This window comes from Muscardinus avellanarius (assembly GCF_963383645.1).
Source record: "Muscardinus avellanarius genome assembly, chromosome: 4".
Taxonomy (NCBI): Eukaryota; Metazoa; Chordata; class Mammalia; order Rodentia; family Gliridae; genus Muscardinus; species Muscardinus avellanarius.
The window spans coordinates 132735447-132750111 of NC_137789.1; the positions used below are offsets into that span (position 1 = coordinate 132735447).

The following is a 14665-nucleotide window of genomic DNA, read 5'->3' on the forward strand; positions in this document are numbered from 1 at the left end:
TACCACAGTTTCACAACAGTTGTGCCTACAGAGATGTCAGCTAAGAGAACTAGGTCAGTCACACCTGCCACACTAACAAAGTCTATGAACATTATCAAGCCTTTTAAGAACTTAGGTTCAAAAGATTCAAGTTCAAAAGAACATGATCATATATAGTTTGTTTCTTAGGAAATCAAACTTAAGGTCAAAGAGTTTTATGAGTTTCTGCTGAAGGAAATTCAACAGGGCCAGGAAAAATTACTCTGGAAAATGAAAAATAAATTCAAGAATTGGAGCCGGGTGTGGTGGCGCATGATTGCAATCCCCACGCTTGGGAGGCAGAGACAGGAGGATCACGCCAAAAAAAAAAAAAAAGTATAAAATAGGTCTGGGAGTGTAGCCTGGACCTATTTTAGGGTTTCCAGGAACCCCAGTACCACCAAAAAAAAATTCAAGAATTGGTTAGTGCCACTAATAACTTTATCTCTCTAAAGTTTCTAGTAGCTCTGAGGTCTTAGCATAACAGAAAGAATAGACCTATACATACATATGTATGCTGAATCAATATAACAGATTAGGGGATGGAATATTAAAATCAGATACCTAGGAGATTGGAATAGGGTATAATCACACCTATGCAACCAGCTGCAGGAACTTCTTTGTTCTGTAGAATTCTGAATGAGAGTGGAAGGGAGGGCATAGCAATTAACTTAGAGATTGAGTGTAGCCTTAGCCACTCAAGTATGGGGATTACAAGTGTGCACCACCATGCCGGACTGAGTATGAGAATTCCTATGGCTGCCCAGGCAGCAGCGATTGGTCACTTCCTGCTCTAGAAGGTTACAGAGGAGGACTTGCGCTTGCTCTGACCATGTTCCTGGAACAATTTTGCCCAGGATCTCTTAGACACTGGATATCTCGGGAAAACTAGAGACACAGAGAGTCATATAGAATGAAATACCCAAAGACTTTATGCTGCCTCTATATCCAGCTGAACCAAAACTGTGTTTAATACTAGAAACAGAGGAGTCATTAGGAATCCGTGGTGCTGAAGGCTGCCAAGGCCAGAGTCCTAGAAAAATGTAGATGCAAAAGTGATGGGAAACCAAGTAGGAAAAAGTAGTAGCCACATGTATAGAGGTCACCCCATTTAGGTGCCACAATTTCATGCAATGGCTCAATAAATGTTGAGAAGGGACTAAATTAATGGAGTTGGTAATAAATAATTACTTGTATGGTCCAAGCTGCATAGATCAATAAGGTTTTGTGATGATTACAGGATAATCAACACCATGACGAAACCATATGTCTACCAGTGTCAGAATTGATTCATATTTTGTTACTAGGTCTGTTCAGGTTAGCTTCATCATTGATTGGCTCATAAACTATTGTAAAATAAAGGCAGTTCAGAGAGACTCTATGAAGACCGCTTCCCTCACCCCAGAGAAATGCCCTGCCTCCTTTTCTATGGCACTTGCTCACTTAGTGCACACCGGGAACCTCTGGGATCCACAGGAAGGGGAAGCGTATCTCAGTAATTAATGTGTTGACTGGTTCTAAAATAATTTGGACAGGAAGCATGTTATTACCACTTTAGTTGGACTTTGTGAACAATTTATCAACCTTGTCATTGGGTTCAAGAACCCAAATTGGGACTCGACTTCCGGGAAGATGGCGATGGAGGAAAGCGGGGCTTACAAGCCCCGCTAACAACCAATCTCTATTACCACAAAATCAGCGCCTTTTATAGCCAGAAAACACCATCAGCAGAGAAACAAAAAATGTAATTACAAGGGACAGAGAAAAAGAGGGCTGGAAAAACGAGGCACCAGAAAGAAACCAGACCGCAGTGCTGCAGCCGGAGCCGCGGTGCGGAACAGCGTGGGCGCCATCTTTTCTTGCAGCACCAGGCTCCAGAGAGGAGGGGAACTTAGAACGGAGCTCAGAGCCACAGAGGAGATACGCTGGCCTCACGCCCGAGGACACAGCAGCAGCGCCATACTGCCAACGGCAGCGGCGAGTTCACCGGACGGCACCAGACCAACGCACTCAACAGCCCACCAGGAAAATAACTGTAGAAATAATAGAGGTGTTTCGAAAAGAATTCAGAGAGAGTCAAAAAGAGATAAAGGATGCAATTAATGAAGTAAAGGCCTCAATTCAAAGTACAAACAACCGACTAGACAACATGGAGAATAGAATCTTGATCTTAGAAGAAGATCATTCAAAAAATGAACGCATAGTTTCTAATTTAGAAAAAAAATCCGACAGCAGGAATCTGACATGGAAGAAATATGGGCCCATTTTAAGAGAGCTAACCTAAGAATAATTGGAATAGAGGAGAGAAAAGAAGGTGAAACCAAAGGGATAAGTAATATCTTCAAAGAAATAATAGCAGAAAATTTTCCAAAACATAGAGCAAGAGGTCGATACACAGGTCCAGGAAACTTATAGAACTCCCTTTAGACAGGATCGGAGAAGAGGATCCCCACGCCACATAATTGTCAAAATGACCAATGTGGAAGCCAAGCAGAGAATCTTAAAGGCAACAAAAACAAAGGGCCAAGTGACATTCAGAGGCAAACCAATTAGAATCACTCCAGACTTCCCAAACCAAGTCATGAGAGCCAGAAGGGCTTGGAGTAACATATTCCAAACTCTGAAAGAAAACAACTTCCAGCCAAAAATTTCCTACCCAGCAAAACTTTCTATCAAATTAGATGGGGAAATAAAAAACTTCCACGACAAACAGAAACTGAAGGAATTTATGTCTTCAAAACCAGCGCTAGAGAAAATACTCAAAGAGATTAACTACAAAGAAGAAATAGGTAACACACACCAGAACCAGAGAAACAAGATTTTCCATCCAACAGACAACTAAGATTGGTTATTTGTGGAGATTCATTATTTATGTTAGTCTTTCACCTATCTCTAAATTGTATTGTTTGCTTTTATTGTTGCTTATTTTTAGGATTTCTAGTTGGTATACTAATATACCTTCAGATATAGCATTTGGAAATATTTTATCCCATTCTATCAGTAACTTTTTTTTTTAATTTTATTTTATTGGTGCACTGTATTCATACATCATAGTGGGATACAAACTTTTGTAGACATACATGCACACATCGCCCAGTCAGCCCCCACCCGATCCCCACCCCATTCTCTCCCCATCCCTCCCTCCCATACTTGGCTTAGTGGTTGACATCTAGTATTATAGCAATTTATCCAAAATTAAAAATGATAATCTCACATAACAGTTTCATTTGTCTGATACCAAGCTTTTGATGACTTAAAGATAACATTTCAATATTTCTTTTTGCTTTCTTTCTTACCAGAGAATATTTTTTTTCTTTTTTTTAGGTGAAACTATCATATATTTATTTTTCAGAAAAAAATCTATCCTGATATGGAATATGGACTCTAGATACCCAAAACAATCTCGAAGCAAAAACAAAGCTAGAAGATGTATATTTTCTGATTTCAAACCATATAAAGCTACAATAATTGAAACAGAGTAGTACTGTTCTAAAGGCAGATATATAGACCATTGGAGTTAAATACAAGCCTAGAGCTAACTTCTTCCCTATATTGTCAAGTTATTTTTGACAAGGTTTCCACGAAGATTTGGTGGTGGAAATAATAATCTTTTAACTAAATATTGTTGAAAAATAATAATTACATGGAAAAGAATAAAATTGGACCCTTACCTAATCCCACATACAAGTATTAACTCAAACTAGATAAAAGACCTAAATATAAATCTTAAGACTATAAACTTTTAGGAGAAAATCTGGGTCATAAAACCTCACAACATTGAAATTGGCAGTGATTTCTTGGATATGATTTCAATGGCACAGACAACAGAAGAATATACAAACTCCCTAAAAAATAAAAGAAAATATTGTATATCCAAAGACAATGTAAACAGAGTTAAAAGTTACTAATAGAATTGGATAAAATATTTCCAAATGCTATATCTGAAGGTATATTAATATTCCAACTAGAAATCCTAAAAATTAACAACAATAAAGGCAAACAATACAATTTAGAGATAGGTAAAAGACTAACATAAATAATGAATCTCCACAGATAACCAATCTTAGTTGTCTGTTGGATGGAAACTCTTGTTTCTCTGGTTCTGGTGAGTGTTACCTATTTCTTCTTTGTAGTTAATCTCTTTGAGTATTTTCTCTAGCGCTGGTTTTGAAGACATAAATTCCTTCAGTTTCTGTTTGTCATGGAAGCTTCTTATTTCTCCATTTAATTTGATAGAAAGTTTTGCTGGATAGGAAATTTTTGGCTGGAAGTTGTTTTCTTTCAGAGTTTGGAATATGTTACTCCAAGCCCTTCTGGCTCTCATGACTTGGTTTGGGAAGTCTGGAGTGATTCTAATTGGTTTGCCTCTGAATGTCACTTGGCCCTTTGTTTTTGTTGCCTTTAAGATTCTCTGCTTGGCTTCCACATTGGTCATTTTGACAATTATGTGGCGTGGGGATCCTCTTCTCGGATCCTGTCTAAAGGGAGTTCTATAAGTTCCTGGATCTGTGTATCAACCTCTTGCTCTATATTTGGAAAATTTTCTGCTATTACTTCCTTGAAGAGATTGTTGATCCCTTTGGTATCACTTTCTTTTCCCTCCTCTATTCCAATTATTCTTAGGTTAGCTCTCTTAAGATGGGCCCATATTTCTTCAATGTCAGATTCCTGCTGTTGGATATCTTTTTCTAGATTAGAAACTATGCATTCATTTTTGGATTGCTCATCTTCTAAGAGCGAGATTCTGTTCTCCATGTGGTCTAATCGGTTGTTTGTGCTTTGAATTGAGGCCTTTACTTCATTAATTGCATCCTTTATCTCTTTTTGGCTCTCTCTGAGTTCTTTTCGAAGCACCTCTATTATTTCTACAGTTATTTTCCTGATTTGATCTTCTAGAAATCTCTGATTTTCTGTTTTATCAGGTTCTGATGTTGTGGGGTTGTGCACATTCATTACTTCAGTGTTATTCCTCTTTCCCATGATTTCGGAGGTTTGTGCCTTCTCTGGGTTCTTCCCTTGGGTCACTATGGCTTCACTTAAGGTGCTCTGGATCTCGAGTCTGTATTATCTCAGACCCTACTACTCCTTTACTGGGTTGTATCACAGAGTCTCCGACCCAGGGAGTCGATAGAGGCTGCTTTAAACTATGGGGGGTGCCAGGTTGCACGCTCTCCTATGGTGTGATATCTCTGCCACCACCACTCCCTCACTGGGTCAAGTCCCAGGAGGCACAATACTGGGATTTCTCCTCTGTGGCCCGCAATTTGACTCACTGTTCTTGAGTACGTAGATGTAGCTGTACTGGACTCGGTGAATTCACTGCTGCTGCCGCCGCCGGTGGCAATATGGCGCCTCTGCCACACCCTCGGCCATGAGGCTGGCGTATTTTTCTTCTCTGGTTTTGATTTCCACTCTGAATCCCTGCAGCGTGTGCTGAGCTCAGCCACTGGGAGCTTTAAATACTGTCTGCGCCGAAAGATCCCGCCTGGCTGTTCCGCATCGGCTCACCTCGGCTTGCTGTAGCCGTCCGCTGAGTTCGCCGCTGCCGCCGGCAGTATGGCGCTGCTGCCGCGTCCTCAGGCGCGTGTGTCTCCTCTGTGGCCCTGAGCTCTGTTCTCAGTCTGCTTTCTCTCTGGAGCCTGGTGGTTTTTTTGTTTTTCTGGTGATGGTGTTTTCTGGCTATGAAAGGCGCTCTTTTTGTGGTAATGGAGATTGGTTGTTAGTGGGACTCTTAAGCCCCGCTTTTCTCGGTCGCCATCTTCCCGGAAGTCCTATCAGTAACTTTTAACTCTGTTTACATTGTCTTTGGATATACAATATGTTTTTATTTTTTAGGGAGTTTGTTTACCCTTTTGTTGCCTGTGCCATTGAAATCATATCCAAGAAATCACTGCAAATATCAATGTTGTGAGGTTTTATGACCCAGATTTTCTTCTAAAAGTTTATAGTCTTAAGATTTATATTTAGGTCTTTTATATATTTTGAGTTAATATTTGTATATGGTGTTAGGTAAGGGTCCGATTTTATTCTTTTTCATATAATTATTATTTTTCAACAATATTAAGTTAAAAGATAATTATTTCCTCCACCAAATCTTCGTGGAAACCTTGTCAAAAATAACTTAACAATATATGGAAGAATTTATCTCTAGGCTTTTATTTAACTCCAATGGTTTATATATCTGCCTTTATAACAGTACTACACTTTTTCAATTATTGTAGCTTTATATGGTTTGAAATCAGAAAATATACATCTTCTAGCTTTGTTCTTTTTTTGAGATCATTTTGGGTATCTAGAGTCCATATTCCATATTAGGATAGATTTTTTGTGAAAAATAAATAAATAAATATATGATAGTTTCACCTTAAAAAAGAAAAAGAAAGAAATATTCTCTGGTAAGAAAGAAAGCAAAAAGAAATATTGAAATGTTATCTTTAAGTCATCAAAAGCTTGGTACCAGACAAATGAAACTGTTATGTGAGATTATCAACGTTAATATTGGATAAATTGCTATAATACTAGATGTCAACCACTAAGCCAAGCATGGGAAGGGTGGATGGGGAGGGAACGGGGTGGGAATCGGGTAGGGGCTAACTGGGCGATGTGTGCATGTATGTCTACAAAAGTATTATTTTTATCCCATTATGATGTATGAATACAGTGCACCAATAAAAAAAAAATTTTTTAAAAGAACCCAAATTGGAAGCCAGGCATAATGGGGCACACTTGTAATCCCAGTACTTGGGAGGCTGAGACAGGAGGATCGGGGTTCGCACCCAGCCTCCGCTGCTTAGTGAGGCCCTCTGCAACTTTGTGAGACCCTGTTTCAAAATAAAAAAAATTAGCCAGGCGTGGTGGCGCACACTTGTAATCCCCGCGCTTTGGAAATGGAGACAGGAGGATCGCGCAGGTTCGAAGCCAGCCTTGCTGGCTTAGGAGATCCTGTTTCCAAATTTTAAAAATATAAAAAATAGGTCTGGGAGTGTAGCCCAGAGGTAGAAGGATTTCCAGGAACCTCAGTTCCACCAAAATAAATAAATAAATAAATAAATAATTAGCCGAATGTGGTGGCGCACATTTGTAATCCCTGTGCTTGGGAGATGGAGATAGGAGGCTCGCACAGGTTCAAAGCCAGCCGCGCTGGCTTAAGAGACCCTGTTGCCAAATAAAAATATAAAAAATAGGTGTCTGGGAGTGTAGCCTGGAAGTAGAAGGGTTTCCAGGACCCCAGTACCACCAAAATAAATAAATAAAATAAAAAATAAAAATTAGTCGGGCGTGGTGGCGCACGCTTATAATCCTCACGCTTAGGAGGCGGAGACAGGAGGATCGCACAGGTTCGAAGCCAGCCACACTGGCTTAAGAGACCCTGTTTCCAAATAAAATATATATAATAGATCTGGAGTGTAGCCCAGAGGTACAAGGATTTCCAGGAACCCCAGTACCACCAAAAATAAATAAATAAATATATAAATAAATAAATAAATTTAAAAATGGGGCTGGGGATGTAGCTCAGTGGTAGAATGTCTCTGGGTTCCATCCCCAGTACCAAAAAATAAAAAAAGAAAAAAAGAAAAGTGGAAAATGTGTTCCCCTAGAGTTTCCATCAGGGAGAGCCTTTGGGAAATATCCAGGAGTTTTTGGTCTGTGTCAGGAACAAGAGGATAGAAGAAAGACTAGACAGCACCAGGGAGTTCAGAAGAGATCAAAGCTGTGGGCAGAGCTGGGTGAGAAGGAAGCACAACGGGCCAGCACCTGGGGGAGGGAGAAGAGAGGGGAGGAAGGAGGCACTGGGAGAGCGCTTCCAGGACCCAGAGGTACTCAGAAAGAAGTAGGTTCCTGATACCCATCTCTTCACTAATTCTTCCTCTTTAACCTGCAGCTCTACCAGCTGAGAGCCAACACTGTGAAACAATGAAGCATCCCAAGAGCCATAACTTGGGCTCCCCAACAATGGCTCTTTGCCTCCTAAGGCTTCAATTGGCACCCGCTTCCAGCACCTGCAAGAGTCCCAGGTCTCCTTGGACACTTTGTCCCCCACATCTCCACGTGGGCCCCTTTGTAACTCTGAAAAGTTTTGAAAACTCTAAAAAGTTTTGTTGATTTGGGTTATAGTTCTGAATTATGACTTCATCAGAAATTAAAAGTTAAGAAAATTTTAAATATTTTTAATTCATTCAATAAAATGTTATTATAAACCCAATACATGTAAACACAACATTTATATAAAATGTTTATATAAAACACAACATTTATATGAGCCAGAGGTGGTGGCATATGCTTATAATCCCAGCCTTTGGGGGGCTGAGACAGGAAGATTGTGGTTCACCGACAGCCTCCGCTACTGCTTTGTGAGGCCCTTTGCAACTCAGTGAGACCCTGTTTCAAAATAAAGAATAAAAAAATAGGGCTAGAGGTGTAGTTCGAAGGTAGAATGCCCCTAGATTCCATCCCCAGTATCGCAAAATAAAATAAAATAAAAACACAGCATTTATATAAAACTCTAAAAACAAAAGATTTACTGGGAAACGTTGCATGGTGTTACATGTTTGCAGGTCTTAATATCTGGATTAACAGAAGACAGCTGGATTCTCAAATCTACTTCTGCATTCAGTCTGTTGCAATGTATTGCCTTGGTTGGAGTAGATGAAGAAAATATGGCCTTGCACAAATATGTTATTGTGTAAGAAAGAACCTCACAATCCTCCTGAAACGGTCACAGGTCACCCCAGAGCTCCTCAAAGCACACCTTTGGCAACCATTGCCCTATGCCTCACTTCTGACTCCAGAACCTCTGCCCAGTCCTGAGGATGGTTCTGAACTTACAACCCCAGACTTGCCACTGCCATCACCAATGACATAAAGAGATTCCTATCGTGTCCTTATCACCCTTTACCTATGTACTTCATTTCATAGCTTTCAAAGAGCTTCCCACAGCATGTCTCTCCACAACCTGTCAGACAAGCCTGATGATTCCACTTAACTCATGAGCAAAGTACCCTAGGAATCATGAAGTTCAGAGCTTCTACAATTCAGCAGCAAGAGGCAGAGCTGGCACCCAGACCACGCCTTAAGATCCCTGCCCCTTCTCTGGCCACTTACAGCAGCAGGACCAGAGCCTGATCTCATCTACAGCAATCCAGAGCATTGAGGTGATGATTGGTACTTTCCTAATTCATACCTTGATGGGAAGGCCAACTGATATTTATGGAAAGCCTACTATAGGCACTGTATGAAGTACTTTGTTTTCCACCAATTTCACAAGGTTGGACATTGTCCTGTCTTGGGAAGGAAATCAAGGCCCACAGAGGTTAAAATATATTGACCTATCATGCCAAAGATGACTGGCTAGTGACCTTTGGTACCGTCATCTGAACCAGGTGGCTTATCCCAGGCCCTGTGCTCTTTCCATCCTACTGTGCTGCCTTCACCAGTGACCAGTTATCTTTTGTCATCATCACAGCCACTTAGGGCTCACCCACAGACACAATCTGCACCTCCAATACATTTCTGCTCCTTTTCTTGTCATTTCTAAAAATGCTTGGCCAAAAGAGACAACTTTTTGCCAGGCATGAAGGCACATACTTTTTGTGTGTGTGTGTGTGTGGTACTGGGGTTCCTGGAAGCCCTTCTACCTCTGGGCTACACTCCCAGATCTATTTTTACATTTTTATTTGGAAACAGGGTCTCCTAAGCCAGCGCGCGCGGCTGGCTTTGAACCTGCGCAATCCTCCTGTCTCTGCCTCCCAAGGGCGGGGATTACAAGCGTGTGCCACCACGCCCGGCAGGCACACACTTCTAATCCCAGCTCCTTGGGAAGGAAGCTGAGGCCAGAAGATCACCAGGTGGAGGCCAACCTAGGCAACTTAGCAAGATCCTGTCTCAAAGATCAAAATAAAAGGGCTGGGATATGGCTCAGTGGTATCGCATTTGACTAGAATACATGAGGCCTCAGATTCAATTCCCAGTACAGTAATAGGGGGAACTAAGATAATTTCTTACTAATATCTTCAAGCTCACTTCATCCTCTCCTGATAATGCAAGAGTCTACCAAACTGAGGACAAAACCTTAAAACCCACTGAAAGAAAGTAGAGTGAGTAAAGACAGGTGTTTTTTTCACAGCCGGTCGTGGGTCAAGAGCATCTAATTGATGTTAATAGATGGGTAGACATGAGTCACCAAAGGCTTAGGGTTTCTGCCCTCCTTTCTTGCTTCATGGTGAGCAGACCCAGCCTCAGAACCTCTCGTACACAGGACCAGTCCCAGGTGCACCTATGAGATAACAATAATGTCTCTTAAAACAAGCAGCCTTTATTTCTACACAAAAACCTTCACTGTTTCCTCCCTCAACAAAGGACCACAGCCATTCATCCTCCAAGAAGACAAAGGGCTGGAAGCCCTTTTTATAATATCGTGATGCAGGTGTGGGGGGGAGGCAGAGGGAGAAGCAGGAAGATCTTTCATTCTCCAGCATTTTCTGAGCTGAGCAATAGCTGGGACAGGACCAACTCTATCCATCAGGAACTGTTCTGAATGACTGATTATTCGTGAACTATTTTCAATGACAACGACATCCTTCCGATCTTCAGAATGGAAACAATCATATCTATTCCTTACAGGATTGCTGTCTAGGTGCAATGAGGTCATAGATGTGAAAGCTCTTTGTAAGGTTTCAAGGGCTGCACAGCTGATACAGATATTATGAGAAGATTCACGCCCCCCTCTCCCATCACCTGCATTAAAAAACAACTCGATTTTAGCCAGATGAGACCCCAATAACCCTGGTTTCTAGGCTCACCAGTTTCCTAGAAGAATGGCTGTCTACAATTGTTTGTTTACTAGGGTCCAGCAAAGCCCAACTGCTGTGTGGTCAATGTGCAACTTTGTTGTCTTTTCTTTTTGCTCCTAGGAACCAAATGCGGAAATGGCAGTCTGGGTGCTTGGTTCCCCACCAAGAGTCAATGGTCCTACTTCTCCATGAACTCTTCCCTTCCCTTCTCCCTTTTAAAGCATATCTTATGCAATTTACACAAAAATAAATAACATGTTATAAATCAAAATATGAAAAAATTATCCATTTTCACAAGTAAAAGACAAAAAATTTAAGGCAAATTGTGCCATTTTTGCACGTATTTAACCTTTTCTTGGGGACTTGAGTTAAAGGCCTACTTGTTTTCTTCCTGCCCTTAAAGAAACAGGGATCAGATGTAGCATAATAACTAACCATATTGAACCCACCAGAGAGGAGAGAGCTTCTGCTCTCCCCAAAACTATAAACACCCACTGAGTCAGTGTCAGGGACTTGAACTTAAAAATAGGGTTCCTCTTGTTATTCTGAACAAAACCATTTTCACGGACAGTCTTTCTAACAGCCTGCTTAGTGGCAAGTCCTTTTTCAAAGAAATATCTTAAGCTGAAAAGGCAGTAAACAGGAGTTGAAGATTGATAAGACAAAGTTCCCAGGACAAAAACTACTCACACGGTGGGCACTGCCCTCAACATATTTGTGCAGATCTCACACTCAGGCCTGCTGCTTACAGACAGACGTCCACAGAGACAGATACTACTCACGCAGGCAGACGTCCACCAGGAACACGATGTATACCAGGAGCTCCCGCAGGGTGGTCTTGATGTAAAGTTCCCTGTCCTCAGCTGTGTCCTCAGTCAGGGCTGTTCCCCAGAGGCCTAAAGTATTTGTGTTGTGGTTGGTTGGTTGATTTTACATACTGGGGATTGAACCCAGGGTCTGGCATATGCTAGGCAAACACTCTACCAATGAGCTGCATCCTTTGTCCTTCTCCAGAACCCTGAGGACATCAGAGACACCCAGAGGCCGCCACAGCATGTTTCTCCCGGTCTCCCCTCTAAGCGGTGGCCATCTCCACCCCGGCCCTTCCTTAATCATCCCCTCATCTTTCCCTTGGAACTGGCTATTCCATGCACATCCATGCCTGCCCTCCTCTGAACTCCCTGAGGCAGGTGGGGTGATGACTTTGTCACAAAAGGTCTCATGGGGTGATCTTGTGGCCCTTCTTGACCTAGCTCCCATGTACCCCCCCTGGCCATCAAGGGCTGCCTGTGCCAGGTGTCCTCTGTCGGCCCTTATGAAATCTGGCCTGATTCCTGGGTGAGGAGCTTTAACACATGCCAGTCACTAAGAGACATGGAGACTTCACCTCTTCTTCAGGTCACCTGAAAGTGTGTGGTGGCCACATCTCCTAACTCTAGTCCCCAGGATCCCGCCCCCCTACCCAGCCCGATACCTCTGATGCTGTGACAGATATGGAGGCAGCAGCTGGACCTCTGTGTCCTGCGTGTCTTCTCACGCAGACCGTCTTTAGGATTCTTGGGTTGGAGCCGCAGAGGTGCCACACTGGAGACAGTGCAGATCCTCTGCGCCCCGTGCGGGGAAGGGGAGCCGCTGTAGGCAGGGTTGTCCCAGGCTCCGCTCCCCAGCTTCTGTGGCTTCTGCCCCTTGGGACTTTCCATAGCATTCATGGGGCAAGAGGTGGGTCCTCACACCCCAGGAGAAACCGGGGATGAAGACAGCCTGGCCTAGCCAGCAGAGGGACAAGGAGAGAGAGTCCAAGAGCAGCTGCTCTCACCAGCTCCTGCCTAGGTGGGGACTCTGTGGTCGCCTGGGCAACGGAGGAGAGGACCAGGGAGGGGATGATGGATGACCATCAGTCCTGTCAGGATGTCTCTCTCCTCTCTCTCTCTCTCTCTCTCTCTCTCTCTCTCTCCCTCTCTCTGTCTCTCTCTCCCTCTCTCCCTCTCTCCCTCTCTCCCTCTCTCTGTCTCTCTCTCCCTCTCTCTGTCTCTCTCTCCCTCTCTCTCTCTCTTTCTCTGTCTCTCTTCAAGTCTTGGGAAAGAGAACAAAGGGGCTGTGAGGGAATTGAAAGATGGAGGTGATATGCAGATGGAGCAGAAGCAGGGGTGAATGGTGAGGGTGCAGATGACGCCTGGGGAGGGATGTTGAGAAGCCCACTGAAGAGATGATGGAAGGGCAGTGGGAGGAGCCAAGAGAAGAGGGAAGCTGCTCAACTCCATTGTGGATATGAGCTCATTTCCACTAAATGCTCCTCAAAGGGCTGCCATGGATTGGGGTGGGGACCAAGGCCAGGAATGGGAAACTAAGAAGTGAGACCTCCTTACAAGGCTCAGCCAATGGTTTCCAGGGGAGATGATGCCTCATTTCCCCTGGAGCTGTCCCCTAATGATTGGAAAAGGGCGACTCCATCCCTTCACTCACCTTCATAGCTGAGAAAAGAATCATGACAGAGGAGGAGCCCCTGCCTCAGGTCTTAAGGAACAGGGTCTCTCACCCCTGATGGGGACTGAAAGGGACTGCAGACTTCCAGGTTGTCAGATTCTTTTTCTGAGATCAGCCTTCCATGGTTTATGGAGGCACACCCATAGAAGGTTATTCCGTAAGGGCCTGGGGCTCATCTTAGGAAAAGGCAATGTCTCCATGGGGAAGATGACCAGAGAGTAAAGGGAAAAGACAAAGTGCCTTGGGACTACTTATAGGGGAATGAATATCAGGAAAGCTAGCCACATTTTTCTAGGGTTCTGCTTAGTACTGGACCCAGAACTATATGTTTGAACAAAAAATGGGAATATAAGAGATGCTGGGATTGGTCTGCTTTCTTTCTACCTCAGGACTTTGATTAAAATCCTGGCATGGGCCCCAAGTTCCTCCCTGCTTGTGTGGCACTCTGGCCTCTGATCACCTGCCCTGGCTCACCTGCAGGCAAGTGCTGTGTCTCTGAATAGAATTGGTTCCGCAGTGGCTCAGGTCACCCTGCAGGTCCTCATCCTAGACAGCGGAGGGGACTGTCCTCTGCTGACTCCTGGCTTCCTACTTAGGATACTCAAGCTGCACTGGCATGACACCCACCATCAAGTTCAGCAAAGCATCAGACTGGTAGTGGTCTTTAATCTTGAAAATCTCTGTAAGGAGATATTGATCCCGGACAACCGAGGGCTGAGTATAGCCCTCATAGATCGGTGTATCCCACCTTCTAAGACAGTGTTGACAAAATGGCTGTTGTACCCTTGAGCCTGCCACATGACTCTCCTGTCCCAGTCCCAGACACTGGAAAGGAAGTGAACTCCCTGCCAGGACTGGAGCTGAGGGACTGTCATGCAGGGTTATCTCTCAGTACTGGCCCATCCATCTCTCCACTGTTCCAGCCAGTGAGACACACTCTGAGGTGCCTATTTTGTTTAAGGAAAAAGAAGGAGGAAGTGGGCCAGAGCCAACCATCTGTTAGATCAGCTGAGTGCAAAGACAGAGGACCTGCTGCCTGTCCCCCATGAGCCTTTGGAACAGAGCCTCTGATTTGAAAAAAAAAAAAAAAAAAAAAAAAAAAAAAAAAAAAAAGCTAGACCTCAGGACTGCAGGGAGGAACTAAAAGCCAACAGCTTGGCCTCGAGAAGCAGGGAGAGACACTGATGTCTTCTGGTTCCCTTTGGGTGGTTCTGAATTCTAGGGGTTTGAATGGATTCCAGGAGATCCGCCATTGTGACAAATCGCACCATTCTGTGAGCCTGAGGCCAGACCAAATGCTCTATTTATGGTCACCAAGCTGGGATACATCCTGGCACTTTTCCCTGCCTAGTATGGAGCACTCCCCTTGTGTG

The 14665-nt window shown here is 43.5% G+C and overlaps 1 protein-coding gene across 1 annotated transcript in view; it reads right to left on the minus strand.

Annotated features, from left to right (window-relative positions):
• PKD2L1 (polycystin 2 like 1, transient receptor potential cation channel) overlaps window positions 1-12526 on the minus strand; it is a gene marked incomplete at its 3' end in the record, with an annotated part of 34888 nt that extends 22362 nt beyond the window's left edge. Inside the window, exons 1-2 of the mRNA XM_080694089.1 lie at window positions 12283-12526; window positions 11591-11704 (exon numbers count right to left, since the gene is read on the minus strand). Of these exons, the coding sequence (XP_080550215.1) occupies window positions 11591-11704; window positions 12283-12517 (349 nt within the window). The 5' untranslated portion in view covers window positions 12518-12526. The remainder of the gene's footprint in view (window positions 1-11590; window positions 11705-12282) is intronic.
• Between the last annotated feature and the right edge of the window lie 2139 nt (window positions 12527-14665).